This window comes from Nerophis lumbriciformis, linkage group LG28, assembly GCF_033978685.3.
Source record: "Nerophis lumbriciformis linkage group LG28, RoL_Nlum_v2.1, whole genome shotgun sequence".
Taxonomy (NCBI): Eukaryota; Metazoa; Chordata; class Actinopteri; order Syngnathiformes; family Syngnathidae; genus Nerophis; species Nerophis lumbriciformis.
Window position 1 is genome coordinate 6,443,283 of NC_084575.2, and position 21,011 is coordinate 6,464,293.

Below are 21,011 nucleotides of genomic sequence, written 5' to 3' on the forward strand. Positions count from 1 at the left end.
CTGTGATTTAGCTTTCAGGTGACTATTTGACTGGTTCTTAATTTGAAAGCAAGGCCAACACTCATTCAGACTGCAGCTGTCTTCTCTAACTCTTTGGGAATTACACCTATGATTCCTGCTAAAAGAGAGGTTAAACATCTTATAAGTCAATCTAAACAGTACAGTTGCAATCCATTGAAAGCCCTGAGAATACAGTGACTTGAATGAATGAGAAATTTCACAGGTTGGGCGTTACATTTTCATGGAACCCAGCATTCATGATGTTGAAGCCTGAGGTCTGCCTATATGAGAACCCTCTAAATTTGGTGTCGTGTGTGCTCGGCTGTACATGAGGTGGTCAGCTATGTTGCAAACTACTTTATGATGAAACACAGGACCTTGCTATCATTTTTTTCCTTGCTTATTTATAGAGGTAAGAAGGAAAGTAAAAAGACCTTGTTTCCACCCTGTTTCGAACAGGGGACCTTTCGCGTGTGAGGCGAATGTGATAACCACTACACCATGGAAACTGCTGCAAGTTGCAGACCTTTATCAAAACTTACAAGTTTATTTTCAGCCAATGGAAAACATGGTGCTCGCTAGTCTTATTGCTGTTATTAGCTGCATTGCATTTCTTGCCTTTTGTTGATGTTAAATCCCTTGTGCACGTAGAATGAAAACTACTTTGTAGCCTGTTTTGTCTGTCGCAGCCCGCATTTCAAACGTTCTTCCTCTTAACCGAGTTCAGAAACATCTTTTACTCCACAGGCATTGGTGGTTCAGTGGTAGAATTCTCGCCTGCCATGCGGGAGACCCGGGTCCGATTCCCGGCCAATGCATTCTGTTGCTTTTATTACATTTTAACTAATATTCATAAGGGACAAAAGCAATGTTTGTGACAACCGCAAGACGCAGGCGTTCCACCCAAAAGGCATATTGGACTCGCCGAAGGCTGAAACAGTGTACTTCTAGTTACGCTAACCCAAAGACAATGACATCGGGACATCGTAACATGAGATTTTATAATTTTTTGGGGAGTATTAGAACATGTTAACCAGTATGTCTCTGTGGCGCAATCGGTCAGCGCGTTTGGCTGTTAACTGAGAGGATGGTGGTTCAAGCCCACCCAGGGACGAAATCTTGACTCGAGCACAGGGGTTTGAGGGTTTTCTTGTACAGCCCATGTCCTTCTCTAAATTTGCAAAAAAGTTTCTAGTTAATACGTGTGCCACGTTTGCAACATAACTTTCAAGCCATTCTTGTTTAAACTAAAGTAAATTACTGATAATCAATGCTATCACCTCATATTGGCTATCATTTATTCAGTGTAGCATGTTTGGTCCGTCGCAGCCCGCATTTCAAACGTTCTTTCTCTTAACCGAGTTCATAAATCTCTTTTACTCCACAGGCATTGGTGGTTCAGTGGTAGAATTCTCGCCTGCCACGCGGGAGACCCGGGTCCGATTCCTGGCAAGTGCATTCTGTTGCTTTTATTACATTTTAACTAATATTCATAAGGGACAAAACCAATCTTTGTGAAAACCGCAAGACGCAGGCATTCCACCCAAAGGGCGTATTGGACTCACCGAAGGCTGAATCAGTATACTTCTAGTTACGCCCAACCAAAGACAATGACAATCGGTCAGCGCGTTCGGCTGTTAACTGAGAGGATGGTGGTTCAAGCCCACCCAGGGACGAAATCTTGACGCGAGCACGAGGGTTTGAGGGTTTTCTTGTACAGCCCATGTCCTTCTCTAAATTTGCAAAAAAGTTTCTAGTTAAAACGTTTGCAACATAACTTTCAAGCCATGCTTGTTTAAACTAATGTAAATTACTGATAATCAATGCTATCGCCTCAAATTGGCTATCATTAATTCAGTGTAGGGTTATAGACATCGTGTTGAAATCCAATGCTGTTCCAGGCACTGTAGCTGTCAGTCAAGGTGCCTGTTTGTTAAATAGGAGATGTTGGGCTCAAATCCCGTCAGTGTCTTGAAGTTTTTTCTGTAACACTTTCTCAGTTTGTTTTCAAACCACATGAATGCAAGCCAAATTCTATTCGTTTTGAATAAAATCCCATTGGATCCACAGAGTTTGATGTTTACTGCAATGTTTTCTTCAAAAAAATGCCATTTTAAATGTGGATTGAACCAGGACTCAGAAAGAAACACTACTTCAGATGGGTTCCAAATCACTTTGTTACAAGTAGTTTGTCAGGATATTCACCAGAGATAGCATCTCCTAGTTTAAGACAGCAGAGTGGCGCAGAGGAAGCGTGCTGGGCCCATAACCCAGAGCTCGATGGATCGAAACCATCCTCTGCTATGATTTAGGTTTCAAGTGACTATTTGACTGGTTCTTATTTTGAAAGCAAGGCCAACACTCATTCAGACTGCCGCTGCCTTCTCTAACTCTTTGGGAATTACACCTATGATTCCTGCTAAAAGAGAGGTTAAACATCTTATAAGTCAATCTAAACAGTACAGTTGCAATCCATTCAAAACCCTGAGAATACAGTGACTTGAATGAATGAGAAATTTCACAGGTTTGTGCGTGACATTTTCATGGAACCCAGCATTCATGATGTAGAAGCCTGAGGTCTGCCTATATGAGAACCCTCTAAATTTGGTGTTGTGTGTGCTCGGCTGTACATGAAGTGGTCAGCTATGTTGCAAACTACTTTATGATGAAACACAGGACCTTGCTATCATTTATTTCCTTGCTTATTTATAGAGGTATGAAGGAAAGTAAAAAGACCTTGTTTCCACCCTGTTTCGAACAGGGGACCTTTCACGTGTGAGGCGAATGTGATAACCACTACACCATGGAAACTGCTGCAAGTTGCAGACCTTTATCAAAACTTACAAGTTTATTTTCAGCCAATGTAAAACATGGTGCTCGCTAGTCTTATTGCTGTTATTAGCTGCATTGCATTTCTTGCCTTTTGTTGATGTTGTTAAATACCTTGTGCACGTAGAATGTGCTCTACTTTGTAGCATGTTTTGTCTGTAGCAGCCTGCATTTCAAACGTTCTTCCTCTTAACCGAGTTCAGAAACATCCTTCACTGCACAGGCATTGGTGGTTCAGTGGTAGAATTCTCGCCTGCCACGCGGGAGACCCGGGTCCGATTCCTGGCAAGTGCATTCTGTTGCTTTTATTACATTTTAACTAATATTCATAAGGGACAAAACCAATCTTTGTGAAAACCGCAAGACGCAGGCATTCCACCCAAAGGGCGTATTGGACTCACCGAAGGCTGAATCAGTATACTTCTAGTTACGCCCAACCAAAGACAATGACAATCGGTCAGCGCGTTCGGCTGTTAACTGAGAGGATGGTGGTTCAAGCCCACCCAGGGACGAAATCTTGACGCGAGCACGAGGGTTTTCTTGTACATCCCATGTCCTTCTCTAAATTTGCAAAAAAGTTTCTAGTTAAAACGTTTGCAACATAACTTTCAAGCCATGCTTGTCTAAACTAATGTAAATTACTGATAATCAATGCTATTGCCTCAAATTGGCTATCATTAATTCAGTGTAGGGTTATAGACATCGTGTTGAAATCCCATGCTGTTCCAGGCGCTGTAGCTGTCAGTCAAGGTGCCTGTTTGTTAAATAGGAGATGTTGGGCTCAAATCCCGTCAGTGTCTTGAAGTTTTTTCTGTAACCCTTTCTCAGTTTGTTTTCAAACCACATGAATGCAAGCCAAATTCTATTCGTTTTGAATAAAATCCCATTGGATCCACAGAGTTTGATGTTTACTGCAATGTTTTCTTCAAAAAAATGCCATTTTAAATGTGGATTGAACCAGGACTCAGAAAGAAACACTACTTCAGATGGGTTCCAAATCACTTTGTTACAAGTAGTTTGTCAGGATATTCACCAGAGTAAGCATCTCCTAGTTTAAGACAGCAGAGTGGCGCAGAGGAAGCGTGCTGGGCCCATAACCCAGAGGTCGATGGATCGAAACCATCCTCTGCTATGATTTAGGTTTCAAGTGACTATTTGACTGGTTCTTATTTTGAAAGCAAGGCCAACACTCATTCAGACTGCAGCTGTCTTCTTCAAGTTTGGCCCCACTATGGACTGGACTCTTACTATTATGTTGGATCCACTATGGACTGGACTCTCACAATATTATGTCAGACCCACTCGACATCCATTGCTTTCGGTCTCCCCTAGAGGGGGGGGGGGTTACCCACATATGCGGTCCTCTCCAAGGTTTCTCATAGTCATTCACATCGACGTCCCACTGGGGTGAGTTTTTCCTTGCCCTTATGTGGGCTTTGTACCGAGGATGTCGTTGTGGCTTGTGCAGCCCTTTGAGACACTTGTGATTTAGGGCTATATAAATAAAGATTGATTGATTGATTGATTGATTGATCATAATGTTGAAGCCTGAGGTCTGCCTATATGAGAACCCTCTAAATTTGGTGTCGTGTGTGCTCGGCTGTACATGAGGTGGTCAGCTATGTTGCAAACTACTTTATGATGAAACACAGGACCTTGCTATCATTTATTTCCTTGCTTATTTATAGAGGTAAGAAGGAAAGTAAAAAGACCTTGTTTCCACCCTGTTTCGAACAGGGGACCTTTCGCGTGTGAGGCGAATGTGATAACCACTACACCATGGAAACTGCTGCAAGTTGCAGACCTTTATGAAGACTTACAAGTTGATTTTGGGCCAATGGAAAACATGGTGCTCGCTAGTCGTATTGCTGTTATTAGCTGCATTGCATTTCTTGCCTTTTGTGGATGTTGGTAAATCCCTTGTGCACGTAGAATGTGTTCTACTTTGTAGCATGTTTTGTCTGTCGCAGCCCGCATTTCAAACGTTCTTCCTCTTAACCGAGTTAAGAAAACTCTTTTACACCACAGGCATTGGTGGTTCAGTGGTAGAATTCTCGCCTGCCACGCGGGAGACCCGGGTCCGATTCCCGGCCAATGCATACTGATGCTTTTATTACATTTTAACTAATATTCATAAGGGACAAAAGCAATGTTTGCGACAACCTCAAGACGCAGGCATTCCACCCAAAAGGCATATTGGACTCGCCGAAGGCTGAAGCAGTGTACTTCTAGTTACGCCCATCCAAAGACAATGACAATCGGGACATCGTAACATAAGATTTTATAATTTTTTGGGGAGTAATTAATCATGTAAACCAGTAAGTCTCTGTGGCGCAATCGGTCAGCGCGTTCGGCTGTTAACTGAGAGGATGAAAGTTCAAGCCCACCCAGGTACGAAATCTTGACTCGAGCACAGGGGTTTGAGGGTTTTCTTGTACAGCCCATGTCCTTCTCTAAATTTGCAAAAAAGTTTCTAGTTAAAACGTTTGCAACATAACTTTCAAGCCATTCTTGTTTAAATTAATGTAAATTACTGATAATCAATGCTATCGCCTCATATTGGCTATCATTAATTCAGTGTAGCATGTTTGGTCCGTCGCAGCCCGCATTTCAAACGTTCTTCCTCTTAACCGAGTTCAGAAACCTCTTTTACTCCACAGGCATTGGTGGTTCAGTGGTAGAGTTCTCGCCTACCACACGGGAGACCCGGGTCAGATTCCCGGTAAATGCATTCTATTTGTTTTATTGCATTTTAACTAATATTCATAAGGTACAAAAGCAATGTTTGTGACAACCGCAAGACGCAGGCATTCCACCCAAAAGGCATATTGGACTCACCAAAAGCTGAATCTGTGTTCTACTAGTTACGCCCATCCAATGACAATGACAATCGGTCAGTGCGTTTCTGTTAACTGAGAGAATGGTGATTCAAGCCCACCCAGGGACGAAATCTTGACGCGAGCACGAGGGTTTGAGGGTTTTCTTGTACAGCCCATGTCCTTCTCTAAATTTGCAAAAAAGCTTCTAGTTAAAACGTTTGCAACATAACTTTCAAGCCATGCTTGTTTAAACTAAAGTAAATTACTGATAATCAATGCTATCGCCTCAAATTGGCTATCATTAATTCAGTGTAGGGTTATAGACATCGTGTTGAAATCCCATGCTGTTCCAGGCGCTGTAGCTGTCAGTCAAGGTGCCTGTTTGTTACATAGGAGATGTTGGGCTCAAATCCCGTCAGTGTCTTGATGTTTTTTCTGTAACACTTTCTCAGTTTGTTTTCAAACCACATGAATGCAAGCAAAATTCTATTCGTTTTGAATAAAATCCCAATGGATCCACAGACTTTGATGTTTACTGCAATGTTTTCTTCAAAAAAATGCCATTTTAAATGTGGATTGAACCAGGACTCAGAAAGAAACACTACTTCAGATGGGTTCCAAATCACTTTGTTACAAGTAGTTTGTCAGGATATTCACCAGAGTAAGCATCTTGTAGTTTAAGACAGCAGAGTGGCGCAGAGGAAGCGTGCTGGGCCCATAACCCAGAGGTCGATGGATCGAAACCATCCTCTGCTATGATTTAGGTTTCAAGTGACTATTTGACTGGTTCTTATTTTGAAAGCAAGGCCAACACTCATTCAGACTGCAGCTGTCTTCTTTAACTCTTTGGGAATTACACCTATGATTCCTGCTAAAAGAGAGGTTAAACATCTTATAAGTCAATCTAAATAGTACAGTTGCAATCCATTCAAAGCCCTGAGAATACAGTGACTTGAACGAATGAGAAATTTCACAGGTTTGTGCGTGACATTTTCATGGAACCCAGCATTCATGATGTTGAAGCCTGAGGTCTGCCTATATGAGAACCCTCTAAATTTGGTTTTGTGTATGCTCGGCTGTACATGAGGTAGTCAGCTATGTTGCAAACTACTTCATGATGAAACACAGGACCTTGCTATCATTTATTTCCTTGCTTATTTATAGAGGTAAGAAGGAAAGTAAAAAGACCTTGTTTCCACCCTGTTTCGAACAGGGGACCTTTCGCGTGTGAGGCGAATGTGATAACCACTACACCATGGAAACTGCTGCAGGTTGCAGACCTTTATCAAGACTTACAAGTTGATTTTCGGCCAATGGAAAACATGGTGCTCGCTAGTCTTATTGCTGTTATTAGCTGCATTTTATTTCTTGCCTTTTGTGGATGTTGTTAAATCCCTTGTGCACGTAGAATGAAAACTACTTTGTAGCATGTTTAGTCTGTCGCAGCCCGCATTTCAAACGTTCTTCCTCTTAACCGAGTTCAGAAATCTCTTTTACTCCACAGGCATTGGTGGTTCAGTGGTAGAATTCAAGCGGGAGACCCGGGTCCGATTCCCGGTCAATGCATTCTGTTGCTTTTATTACATTTTAACTAATATTCATAAGGGACAAAAACAATGTTTGTGACAACCGCAAGACGCAGGCATTCCACCCAAAAGGCATATTGAACTCGCCAAAGGCTGAAGCAGTGTACTTCTAGTTACGCTAATCCAAAGACAATGACATCGGGACATCGTAACATGAGATTTTATAATTTTTTTGGGGAGTATTAGAACATGGTAACCAGTTAGTCTCTGTGGCGTAATCGGTCAGCGCGTTCGGCTTTTAACTGAGAGGATGGTGGTTCAAGCCCACCCAGGGACGAAATCTTGACTCGAGCACAGGGGTTTGAGGGTTTTCTTGTACAGCCCATGTCCTTCTCTAAATTTGCAAAAAAGTTTCTAGTTAATACGTGTGCCACGTTTGCAACATAACTTTCAAGCCATTCTTGTTTAAATTAATGTAAATTACTGATAATCAATGCTATCACCTCATTTTGGCTATCATTAATTCAGTGTAGCATGTTTGGTCCGTCGCAGCCCGCATTTCAAACGTTCTTCCTCTTAACCGAGTTCATAAATCTCTTTTACTCCACAGGCATTGGTGGTTCAGTGGCAAAATTCTCGCCTGCCACGCGGGAGACCCGGGTCCGATTCCCGGCAAATGCATTCTGTTGCTTTTATTACATTTTAACTAATATTCATAAGGGACAAAAGCAATGTTTGTGAAAACCGCAAGACACAGGCATTCCACCCAAAGGGCATATTGAACTCACCGAAGGCTGAATCAGTATACTTCTAGTTACGCCCATCCAAAGACAATGACAATCGGTCAGCGCGTTCGGCTGTTAACTGAGAGGATGGTGGTTCAAGCCCACCCAGGGACGAAATCTTGACGCGAGCACGAGGGTTTGAGGGTTTTCTTGTACAGCCCATGTCCTTCTCTAAATTTGCAAAAAGGTTTCTAGTTAAAACGTTTGCAACATAACTTTCAAGCCATGCTTGTTTAAACTAATGTAAATTACTGATAATCAATGCTATCGCCTCAAATAGGCTATCATTAATTCAGTGTAGGGTTATAGACATCGTGTTGAAATCCCATGCTGTTCCAGGCACTGTAGCTGTCAGTCAAGGTGCCTGTTTGTTACATAGGAGATGTTGGGCTCAAATCCCGTCAGTGTCTTGATGTTTTTTCTGTAACACTTTCTCAGTTTGTTTTCAAACCACATGAATGCAAGCCAAATTCTATTCGTTTTGAATAAAATCCACAGAGTTTGATGTTTAGTGCAATGTTTTCTTAAAAAAAATGCCATTTTAAATATGGATTGAACCAGGACTCAGAAAGAAAGACTACGTCAGATGGGTTCCAAATCAAAAGAAGTCAGTTTTAATTGTAAACACTGCAGATAAAATGACAAGACGCATGTAGCAGCTTTTTGTTTATAGCATTTCTTTGTTGCAAAGTAGTGTTGTTGAAGCAAGTCTTTAACTCTTTCATTCTTAATAATCAAATGTAAATAATCAAATGTAGATACTTTTTCTTATGCCTTCTGATCTCTCTCTCTCTCTCTCTCTCTCTCTCTCTCTCTCTCTCTCTCTCTCTCTCTCTCTCTCTCTCTCTCTCTCTCTCTCTCTCTCTCTCTCTCTATCTCTCTCTCTCTATGCCCACTACTTGCTGTCCATATCCTACCAAGTCAGTCCTACACTGTTTCAATATCCATTTCTCTGTTCTCAATTGTTGATGACTGATGATAACAACCAAACCCACCCCCCTCCAGACCCCAGATTGTAAATAATTCAATGTGATTCTCTTGTGTGATGACTGTATTATGACGATAGTATATATATGAAGTGGACCCCGACTTAAACAATTTAAAAAACTTATTGGGGTGTTACCATTTAGTGGTCAATTGTACGGCATATGTACTTCACTGTGCAACCTATTAATAAAAGTCTCAATCAATCAATCCTTTGAGTGTGTGCAGTTTAGAAAATTGAGCTGAGGGTTCAAAAGCACTGTTAAGGGCTTGTCCAGGAATTGAACGCAGGACCTCTCGCACCCTAAGCGAGAATCATACCACTAGACCAACAAGCCCCGAAAAATATCATTTTAGATACAAATCTCATGAATTGTGAGATTTTAACAGGGAAATCATTCTGAAACTGTGTTAGTATATTGCACTTTTACCACTATTTTAAAGGTATGGCTATTTTCCTGCAAAAAAGAACTAAGTGTTACAAGCTCTGTCCTAAAACAATTAGAGCTTGTAAATTGAGCTACCACTGTATTTGATTTTATACATTTTCATTGATCCCTTCATTGTGTGCAGTTTGGAAAATTTAGCTAAGACTTCAAGATCACTGTTAGGGGCTTGTCTGGGAGTTGAACCCGGGACCTCTCGCACCCTAAGCGAGAATCAGACCACTAGACCAACAAGCCCCAAAAAATATCATTTTAGATACAAATCTCATGAATTGTGAGATTTTAACAGGAAAATCATTCTGAAACTGGGTTAGTATATTGCACTTTTACCACTAATTTAAAGGTATGGCTATTTTCCTGCAAAAAAGAACTAAGGGTTACAGGCTCTGTCCTAAAACAATTAGAGCTTGTAAATTGAGCTACCACTGTATTTGATTTTATAATTTTCATTGATCCCTTGAGTGTGTGCAGTTTGGAAAATTAAGCTAAGAGCTGTAAATCACTATTAAGGGCTTCTCCGGGAGTTGAACCCAGGACATCTCGCATCCTAAGCGAGAATCATACCACTAGACCAACAAGCCCCAAAAAATCAACTTTCATCAAACGTGTTCATGAATTGTGAGATTTTAACAGGGAGATCATTCTGAAACTGGGTTAGTATATTGCACTTTTACCACTAATTTAAAGGTATGGCTATTTTGACCTAAAAAAAGAACTAAGGGTTACAAGCTCTTTCGTAAACAATTAGAGCTCGTAAATTGAGCTACCATTGTATTTGATTTTATACATTTTCATTGATCCCTTCGTTGTGTGCATTTTGGAAAGTGTAGCTATAGTTCAAAATCACTGTTAAGAACTTGTACGGGAATTGAACCCAGGACCTCTTGCACCCAAAGCGAGAATCATACGACGAGACCAACAAGCCCCGAAAAATATAATTTTAGATAAAAATCTCATGAATTGTGAGATTTTAACAGGGAAATCATTCTGAAACTGTGTTAGTATATTACACTTTTACCACTAATTTAAAGGTATGGCTATTTTCCTGCAAAAAAAAACTAAGGGTTACAAGCTCTGTCCTAAAACAAATAGAGCTCGTAAATTGAGCTACCACTGTATTTGACTTTATACATTTTCATTGATCCCTTCATTGTGTGCAGTTTGGAAAATTAAGCTAAGAGTTTTAAATCACTGTTAAGGGCTTGTCCAGGAATTGAACCTGGGACCTTTCGCACCCTAAGCAAGAATCATACCACGAGACCAACAAGCCCCGAAAAACATCATTTTAGATAAAAATCTCATGAATTGTGAGATTTTAACAGGGAAATCATTCTAAAACTGTGTTATTATATTGCACTTTTACCACTAATTTAAAGGGGAACATTATCACCAGACCTATGTAAGCGTCAATATATACCTTGATGTTGCAGAAAAAAGACCATATATTTTTTTAACCGATTTCCGAACTCTAAATGGGTGAATTTTGGCGAATTAAACGCCTTTCTATTATTCGCTCTCGGAGCAATGACGTTGTGACGTCACAACGTGACGTCACATCGGGAAGCAATCCGCCATTTTCTCACTTTCGTCGGTGTGTTGTCGGAGGGTGTAACAACACGAACAGGGATGGATTCAAGTTGCACCAGTGGCCCAAAGATGCGAAAGTGGCAAGAAATTGGATGACATTTGTTCAAAATACGAGGGTGTGGGGAAAGCCGACGAAATGGTCAGTCGTTTGTTCCGCACACTTTACCGACGAAAGCTATGCTACGACAGAGATGGCAAGAATGTGTGGATATCCTGCGACACTCAAAGCAGATGCATTTCCAACCATAAAGTCAAAGAAATCTGCCGCCAGACCCCCATTGAATCTGCCGGAGTGTGTGAGCAATTCAGGGACAAAGGACCTCGCTAGCACGGCAAACAATGGCGGCAGTTTGTTCCCGCAAACGAGTGAGCTAAACCCCCTGGATGTCTTGGCTCACACCGTCCCTTATGCCACCGAAGATGATCAAGAGAAGAATATCGACCCTAGCTTCCCTGGCCTGCTGACATCAACTCCAAAACTGGACAGATCAGCTTTCAGGAAAAAAGAGCGGATGAGGGTATGTCTACAGAATATATTAATTGATGAAAACTTTATTCATTACTCGCGGTTTTACGTAATTATTATACATAAACTGTGTTTACCAATAATTTAGCTTAAAAACATTTATTTTTTTCATTCGAGTACATTCGGGTAGTCTTGTGTAATGCAGTATTTTGTGTCTATTTAGGTATGGTTAACTTGAGTGCTGAAATTGTGGAAAAATATATGTTCTTAGTGCGCCTGAAATGGGCTGTCTGCACTCTCAAAGTGCATGTTGTTGCCAAATGTATTTCATATGCTGTAAACCTAGTTCATAGTTGTTAGTTTCCTTTAATGCCAAACAAACACATACCAATCGTTGGTTAGAAGGCGATCGCCGAATTCGTCCTCGCTTTCTCCCGTGTCGCTGGCTGTCGTGTCGTTTTCCTCGGTTTCGCTTGCATACGGTTCAAACCGATATGGCTCAATAGCTTCAGTTTCTTCTTCAATTTCGTTTTCGCTACCTGCCTCCACACTACAACCATCCGTTTCAATACATGCGTAATCTGTTGAATCGCTTAAGCCGCTGAAATCCGAGTCTGAATCCGAGCTAATGTCGCTATAGCTTGCTGTTCTATCCGCCATGTTTGTTTGTATTGGCATCACTATGTGACGTCACAGGAAAATGGACGGGTGTATATAACGATGGTTAAAATCAGGCACTTTGAAGCTTTTTTAGGGATATTGCGTGATGGGTAGAATTTTCAAAAAAACTTCGAAAAATAAAATTAGCCACTGGGAACTGATTTTTAATGGTTTTAACCCTTCTGAAATTGTGATAATGTTCCCCTTTAAGTGTTTTTAAATCCCTGCAGCTTCCATGACTGTTACACACTTGTGTCTACTGGCCTGATACTTAAACCTGAACATCTTATCACACACAGTGCAACTAAACGGTTTCTCTCCAGTGTGTGTTCTCATGTGTGTGGTCATGTCACACTTTCTGGAGAAACTCATCATACAAACAGAGCAAGTAAAAGGTTTCTCCCCAATGTGTGTTTTCATGTGTAATAAAAGTTCTTTTTTAGTGTAGAATCTTTTAGCACAAGCTGAGTGTCAGGTTCAAACACTGATGACATATATTCATCAGACAAGAAGCAAGGAATCATGCAGAGACAGAGTTCAATATAGCTCATAAGGAGAACACATGGAGCTGCACACTTAGTCACAGTCTCGCCCTACGCTCTAAGGTTCAGCTCCCGCGTCCCTCTATTTATTCAAGAGTTCCACAGTCAACATCACTGAGGCCGCGTCTAAAAGGAGTGGTCACATATATTATGCAAAGCAGGTCCAGGACGCACAATACGTGACAGAATGTGGTGGGGGCCTTGTGATTTCGCCTTGTCTCGGCTTTGTCTGCATGTTGTCATCTTATCTTCATTGAGGTCCTTAAAGTCTCTGCTTCGTCTGCGTGTTGTCGTCTTATCTTCGTTGAGGTCCTTGAAGTCCTTGGCTGTTAGCGGGCTAAAACAAAGATAACATCTGTGGCTGAGGCCACCCCTCAGACAAGAAGTTTTTGTCCTTGCACAAATAGAAAAGTCTAACTTGAGCACAATAACTAATAACTAAAGCAACAGACTTTAAGGATACTAAAGTTAGTGTGATAATATATACATAATTATTCTAACACTGAGCAAGCAAAAGGTTTCTTTTCAGTGTGTGTTCTCATGTGTAATATAATTTTCTTCTTAGTGTTGAATCTTTTAGCACAAGCTGAGCAAGCAAAAGGTTTCTCTCCAGTGTGTGTTCTCATGTGTATGGTCATGTCACCCTTTCTGGAGAAACTCTTCTTACAAACAGAGCAAGTAAAAGGTTTCTCCCCAATGTGTGTTTTCATGTGTAATAAAAGTTCTTTTTTAGTGTAGAATCTTTTAGCACAAGCTGAGTGTCAGGTTCAAACACTGATGACATATATTCATCAGACAAGAAGCAAGGAATCATGCAGAGACAGAGTTCAATATAGCTCATAAGGAGAACACATGGAGCTGCACACTTAGTCACAGTCTCGCCCTACGCTCTAAGGTTCAGCTCCCGCGTCCCTCTATTTATTCAAGAGTTCCACAGTCAACATCACTGAGGCCGCGTCTAAAAGGAGTGGTCACATATATTATGCAAAGCAGGTCCAGGACGCACAATACGTGACAGAATGTGGTGGGGGCCTTGTGATTTCGCCTTGTCTCGGCTTTGTCTGCATGTTGTCATCTTATCTTCATTGAGGTCCTTAAAGTCTCTGCTTCGTCTGCGTGTTGTCGTCTTATCTTCGTTGAGGTCCTTGAAGTCCTTGGCTGTTAGCGGGCTAAAACAAAGATAACATCTGAGGCTGAGGCCACCCCTCAGACAAGAAGTTTTTGTCCTTGCACAAATAGAAAAGTCTAACTTGAGCACAATAACTAATAACTAAAGCAACAGACTTTAAGGATACTAAAGTTAGTGTGATAATATATACATAATTATTCTAACACTGAGCAAGCAAAAGGTTTCTTTTCAGTGTGTGTTCTCATGTGTAATATAATTTTCTTCTTAGTGTTGAATCTTTTAGCACAAGCTGAGCAAGCAAAAGGTTTCTCTCCAGTGTGTGTTCTCATGTGTATGGTCATGTCACCCTTTCTGGAGAAACTCTTCTTACAAACAGAGCAAGTAAAAGGTTTCTCACCTGAGTGTGTTCTCATGTGTAATATAATTTTCTTCTTAGTGTTGAATCTTTTAGCACAAGCTGAGCAAGCAAAAGGTTTCTCTCCAGTGTGTGTTCTCATGTGTATGGTCATGTCACCCTTTCTGGAGAAACTCTTCTTACAAACAGAGCAAGTATAAGGTTTCTCTCCAGTGTGTGTTCTCATGTGTGTGGTCATGTGTTCTTTTCTGGAGAAACTCTTCTTACAAACAGAGCAAGAAAAAGGTTTCTCACCTGTGTGTGTTCTCATGTGTAACATCATTTCAATCTTAGTGTTGAATCTTTTAGCGCAAGCTGAGCAAGCAAAAGGTTTCTCTCCAGTGTGTGTTCTCATGTGTAATATATTTTTCTTTTTAGTGTTGAATCTTTTATCACAAGCTGAGCAAGCAAAAGGTTTCTCTCCAGTGTGTGTTCTCATGTGTATGGTCATGTCACCCTTTCTGGAGAAACTCTTCTTACAAACAGAGCAAGTAAAAGGTTTCTCTCCAGTGTGTGTTCTCATGTGTGTGGTCATGTGTTCCTTTCTGGAGAAAATCTTCTTACAAACAGAGCAAGCAAAGGGTTTCTCACCTGTGTGTGTCCTCATGTGTAATATCATTTCCTTCTTAGTGTTGAATCTTTTAGCACAAGCTGAGCAAACAAAAGGTCTCTCTCCAGTGTGTGTTCTCATGTGTCTGGTCATGTGTTCCTTTCTGGAGAAACTCTTCTTACAAACGGCGCAAGTAAAAGGTTTACCACCTGTGTGTGTTCTCACATGTAATATAAGTTCCTTCTTAGTGTTGAAACTTTCAGCACAAGCTGAGCAAGCAAAAGGTTTCTCTCCAGTGTGTGTTCTCATGTGTGTGGTCATATCACCCTTTCTGGAGAAACTCTTCTTACAAACAGAGCAAGTAAAAGGTTTCTCACCTGTGTGTGTTCTCATGTGTGTGATCATGACTTTCTTAGTGTTGCATCTTTTAGCACAAGCTGAGCAAGCATAAGGTTTCTCTCCAGTGTGTGTTCTCATGTGTGTGGTCATGTCACCCTTTCTGGAGAAACTCTTCTTACAAACAGAGCAAGTAAAAGGTTTCTCTCCAGTGTGTGTTCTCATGTGTGTGGTCATGTGTTCCTTTCTGGAGAAACTCTTCTTACAAACAGAGCAAGCAAAAGATTGCTCACCTGTGTGTGTTCTCATGTGTAATATCATTTCCTTCTTAGTTTTGAATCTTTTAGCACAAGCTGAGCAAGCAAAAGGTTTCTCTCCAGTATGTGTTCTCATGTGTTCTGTAAAATGACTCTTCTTTCTAAATGATTTCCCACATTCAGAGCAGTCAAAGTGTTTGTTGTTAGTGTGATGTCTCGTATCACCTTTAGAGTCATTTTTACTCTCCAAAGGTTTTTGGATGTGGTCACTGTGATCAGAAGAGTGTGACATCATGTGGTCCATGTCTGACAGTGGAGCAAAGATGCTGTCTGGTTCTGACTTGATATCTTCACAATGCTCTCCATCAGCTTCTGTGATGTGTTGACTTACAAGCTCCGCCCCTCTGTTCTCCTCACTTTGACTGTGATGAAGCTGTAAGGACTGAGCTTCATCTTCATCATGAAGCTGCTCCTCTTTAATGTGGGAGGGGGCCTGTAGCTCCTTCTGTCCCACACTGGTGTGCCACTCCTCTTCATGACTCCCCGCTGACACCCGCTGGACGTCTGCAGAACAAATGAGGTGTTACTGTATTGAAGTTTGCAGTATTCAAACTATTGACATGTGAGCTAGGCCAAATAGACAGTGATGGGCAAGCTACCTGGACAATGTAGTAAGCTAAGCTACAAGTTACTCTCAATTAAATGGAGCTAAGCTATACTCTCAATTAAATGTAGCTAAGCTATACACTGCAAAAGTAGCTTGCCACATCAAATATATATATATATATATATATATATATATATATATATATATATATATATATATATATATATATTGGCCCACATGTATAATATCAATGTTTATGTTGTCCATGGAAAGAAGTTAGTAAGAAGCAAAAGAAAAACAACCAACCATGGATGACAAAAGGACTGAAAAATGCTTGTCACAAAAAAAAGACATTATATGGAATATTAATAACACAGACATCTATAGAGGCAGAAAATAAGTATAAGAAATATAAAAACAAGCTAATTGGTATACTAGGAACATGTAAGAAGGAATACTACAGACAATTATTAAAGAAGAACAGAAACAACATGAGAGCAACATGGGGCATCCTAAATAGCATCATTAAAAATGCTGCTAAGAAAGATTACCCCCAGTACTTTCTACATGGAAATACAAAAAATGACAATATGAACCAAATAGTTCAACGTTTTAATGATTACTTTGTTGATATTGGAAAAAATGTGGAACAAAGATTTCCAAATGCAGATGATGGATCAGTTGAGGACTTGAGTGAGCTCATAGACAGAAATCCCAATTCCATGTTTCTTAAGAACGTGACTAAAGAAGAAATAATCAAAATTGTAAAACATTGTAAATCCAAGACCTCAACCGACTGTCATGGAATAGATATGGTAACCATAAAAAAGGTTATAGAAGACATTTCAGAACCTCTGACATATATCAGCAACGTATCATTTCTAACCCGCAAATTCCCTGACAAAATGAAAATTGCAAAAGTCGTACCAATTTATAAGAATGGAGACATACACCAGTTTACTAACTACACACCAGAATTCACAGCAAATATCTCAACATGGATAGCATTAATCCAAATAACAAAAGAAATGAGCAATGCAATAGATGGTAAAGAATGTGCGGCCGCAGTATTCATGGACTAAACTAAAGCATTTGACACAATTAATCATGATATTTTTATAACAAAACTAGAAGGATATGGCATCAGAGGTTTGGTCTTGAACTGGGTAAGAAGCTATTTAACCAACAGGAAGCAATATGTGAAGATGGGTGAAAATATGTCAACACGGCTAGATATATCTTGTGGTGTACCCCAGGGATCAATACTGGGACCAAGATTGTTTCATCTTTATATAAACCACATTTGTAAAGTTACAAAGGACTTAGTTAGTTTTATTTGCAGACGACACAACTGCTTTCTGTTTAGGAGAGAACACACAGAAAATAATACAAATAATAACAGAAGAAATGAACACATTAAAAAGATGCTTTGACAAAAACAGACTATCTTTGAGTCTCAGTAAAAGTAAAATAATGCTATTTGGTTACAGGAGAAGTCCAAATGGACAGAGTAGACATTGAATGGGTAAAATAAACTGGATTTTTGGGTGTAATAACAGATGATAAATTGAACTGGAAATCTCATGTAAAAAATATACCACATAAGGTGGCAAAAGACATTGCAATAATGAATAAAGCAAAATAAGTCCTGGGACAAAAATGACTTCATATTCTCTACTGCTCACTAGTGTTACATATCTGACTTATTGTGTAGAAATATGGGAAATAACTACAAAAGTACACTTCATTCATTAACTGTGTTACAAAAAAGATCAGTTATAATAATACATCATGTTGGATATAGACAACATACAAACACTTTATTTATTGAATCAAAAATACTGAAATTCCACCACATAGTGAATTAGCAAACAGCTAAAATGATACACAAAGCAAACTATAACCTGCTAGCCAAGAATGTACAACAATTCTCAAATAAAGATGAGAAATATCATCTTAGAGAAAAATGTAATTTAAAACATTTGTATGCACGTACAACACTTAAGACCTTCAGTATATCAGTATGTGGAATTAAATGATGGAATGGATGAAGCAAAGCAATCAAACAATGTACTAATATGATCCACTTCAAGAAACTCTTCACACTTAAAGTGTTTACAAAGTACAAAGAAGAAGATAAACATTCTCAATTTATTTCATCCATTATTCATTTTCTACATCATCTTACTCATCTCACCATATGAAATATAACTTACTTCACTCATTATTATTTATTTATTTTTATTGTGATTACTTATGGAGTATATTGTGAACACATTGAGAACAGGAAGTGAACAAAAGTGTTCGCAACTGTTATGTAAAAGAAAAGGGGTAGAATTAAATAAGCTCTGCTTCTTCCTACTTGTTCTGTCGCTGTCCTGGGGGCCGCTGTCGCTGTCCTGGGGGCCTCACCCCACCAGGACAAGGAACTGTGTAACCTTGACGAGGTGCGACAGCTTAAACCTACCTGGTGCCTGCCTGGGCTCAGTGCATGGTGAACCTGTAACCTTCGGGGGGCTCACGGCACCAGGATGGCACTAATGAGCAGCTTCCGCCGAACCCCCTGCCATACGTAAGGGGTTCACAGCCTGTCAGCATGCTGTAAGGTGGCAGCCCCACCAGCTGACTAGCCATCGCAGGGCCAACTACCCAGCATGGTGAAAACTAAACAGTTACGAATCCAACCAGAGCAACTAGATTTAACCGGACGGACTACCCTGGCAACAGACCCCTGCATGCCCTCGAACTACGACATTTGGATCTCCGTTACAAAACCCGCATTGCCTGCTGGAATGTCCAAACACTCCTACGCCCCGGCTATGCAACACTTCTCTCCCGTGAACTCTCCAACTACAACATTACCCTCGCTGGCCTTTGCGAGTCACGCTGGCGCGGTACTGGAGAGACCACCGCCGGCGACCACCTTTTTCTTTGGAGTGGCCCAAATGATGGTAGAGGCCTCTACGGCGTAGCCCTAGCCATCCCGCTATACCGGAGGAAGTCAATCATCAGCTGGAAACCAGTCAGTGATAGACTGCTCTCTGTCCGTCTATTACACCAACATGGGAAGATGACAGTTATTGTCGCCTATAGCCCAACTGATGTCACCCCAGACCAGGCAAAGGACACCTTCCACGACCGGCTACATGATGCCATCCTGGCAGCCCCCCCTCATGACATTGTCATCGTCCTCACAGATGCCAATGCTACAATCTCCACCCAGGACCTCACCCTCCCGGCAGTAACAGGTCCCGTCTTTATCAACAGCACCACCAATGATAACGGCCAACGATTGCTTAATCTGTGCAGAGCCACCAACCTCTGCATCGCCGACACTTGGTTTCCCCGGAAGCGGATCCATCATTGGACCTGGTACAGCCCAGATGGAAAAACAAAGAAAGCCATCGACCACATCCTCATATCCCGCCGCTGGAAAACATCCATCACCAACTGCCGTGTCTTCAGAGGTGCACAGCTTGGTAACACCGACCACCGCCTGCTGATAGCCGACATGCGGCTGAAGTTCAAGGCAGGGGCATTAACTAATGCCTCCCCCAGGCTAGACTCCTCATGACTGCAAGACCCGACCATCATGGAGACGTACAGATGTTCCATCGCAAACCGATTCAATGCCCTCTCCAGTGGGATTGATAAAGAATGGCCTCACTTTAAAAACAAGGTCATTGAGGCTTCCAAAGAATCAATCGGGCGGACGAGACCTGCCACCAAGAAGCCCTGGATATCACAAGACACACTAGATATCGTGAATAACAGACGAGCAGCCCGTCTGCGGGGAGACCTGGACCTGTATCGACGCCTCAACAGCCAACGCAATCTGCCTATTCGACGCGACAGGGCGAACTTCTGGAGCAACCAGGCGACAGCCATGGAGACGGCTTCCCAAAACAACAACCTGCGGCAGCTTTTCAACCTGCTCCGCAAAGGGAAAGCGGGCCCCCGCCAGCGCTGCTTCCTAGTCAAGGATCAGGCTGGCAACATCCTCTCCACTGAAGCGGATTGCATCAGCCGCTGGAAGGAGCATTTCAGCAAGCTCCTCAACCATCCCCCTGCCCCAGAAGACCCCACCCCTACCACCCACACCACCACAATCCCGGACTGCTCCACCGCCCCTGTCTCTCCAGCTGAAGTCAGAGCAGCCCTAACGAAACTCAAGAATGGAAAAGCCCCTGGCTTATGTACCATCACAGCAGAGATGCTGAAGGCCAGAGGAGACAACATCATCCTCTGGCTCACACAGATCATCAACCATGTGTGGGTCTCTGAGTCGCTGCCTGATGACTGGAGGCGGGGCATTATACTACCATTTTGGAAGCATAAGGGAGACCAGCTGACCTGCAGCAACCATAGAGGGATCACACTCCTCTCCATCCCCGGTAAACTCTTTACCCGCATATTACTCACCCGAGCTCTACCTGCAACCAGAAGCAGACGCCGCCAAGAACAGGCCGGCTTCATGCTCAATCGTTCCACCATGGATCACATCTCTGCCATCCGGCTCTTAATAGAAAAGGCCCGGGAGCTCAGAAAGGACCGGCACTTCTACATTGCCTTCATTGACCTTAAGGCTGCCTTCGACACTGTGGACCACGGGTCCCTCTGGAACATCCTGAAGTCCCTCGGAGTCCCAACTAAAATCACCACACTCTTTCAGCAGTTGTATCAGGGTGCAGAAAGCTGTGTGCGTGTGAGCTGTAAAGACTCTGAGTGGGTCAGGCAAGGCTGTGTTGCCGCACCAGAACTATTTAACTGTGTCATCGACCACCTGATGTCCAGAGTCTGTGTGCGAGTCCCCGGGGTGTCACTTGGAAACTACACCCTAAAGGACCTCGAATACGCCGATGACACCACCCTGTTCAGTGAGACCGCTGACCAGCTCAGGGAGGCCCTTGGTGTGTTTGATGAGGAGACCAAACAGCTCAGCCTGAAAATCAGCTGGTCCAAAACCGAACTCATGCATATCGGCGATGGACCAGACCCACCACCCTTCTTATTTGAGAATACCCCTGTCCACTTTGTCCCTACCTTCAGATACCTCGGCTCGACAGTCACCAACACCGGCGACCTCAAACGAGA

General features: G+C 41.8%; 1 protein-coding gene and 7 non-coding genes across 8 annotated transcripts in view; 3 read left to right on the forward strand and 5 right to left on the reverse strand.

The window, feature by feature from the left end:
• LOC133570497 (uncharacterized) overlaps positions 1–21,011 on the reverse strand; it is a 45,340-nt gene that overhangs the window by 8,985 nt on the left and 15,344 nt on the right. Inside the window, exon 3 of the mRNA XM_061923172.2 lies at positions 14,060–15,874. Within this exon, the coding sequence (XP_061779156.2) occupies positions 14,060–15,874 (1,815 nt within the window). The remainder of the gene's footprint in view (positions 1–14,059; positions 15,875–21,011) is intronic.
• Positions 437–509, reverse strand: trnav-cac (transfer RNA valine (anticodon CAC)). The gene has a single exon. It is a non-coding gene; the product is annotated as a tRNA-Val (tRNA).
• trnag-gcc (transfer RNA glycine (anticodon GCC)) lies at positions 748–818 on the forward strand. The gene has a single exon. It is a non-coding gene; the product is annotated as a tRNA-Gly (tRNA).
• trnav-cac (transfer RNA valine (anticodon CAC)) lies at positions 2,739–2,811 on the reverse strand. Its single transcript has one exon. It is a non-coding gene; the product is annotated as a tRNA-Val (tRNA).
• trnav-cac (transfer RNA valine (anticodon CAC)) lies at positions 4,544–4,616 on the reverse strand. The gene has a single exon. It is a non-coding gene; the product is annotated as a tRNA-Val (tRNA).
• Positions 4,858–4,928, forward strand: trnag-gcc (transfer RNA glycine (anticodon GCC)). Its single transcript has one exon. It is a non-coding gene; the product is annotated as a tRNA-Gly (tRNA).
• trnav-cac (transfer RNA valine (anticodon CAC)) lies at positions 6,839–6,911 on the reverse strand. The gene has a single exon. It is a non-coding gene; the product is annotated as a tRNA-Val (tRNA).
• trnak-uuu (transfer RNA lysine (anticodon UUU)) lies at positions 7,438–7,511 on the forward strand. Its single transcript has one exon. It is a non-coding gene; the product is annotated as a tRNA-Lys (tRNA).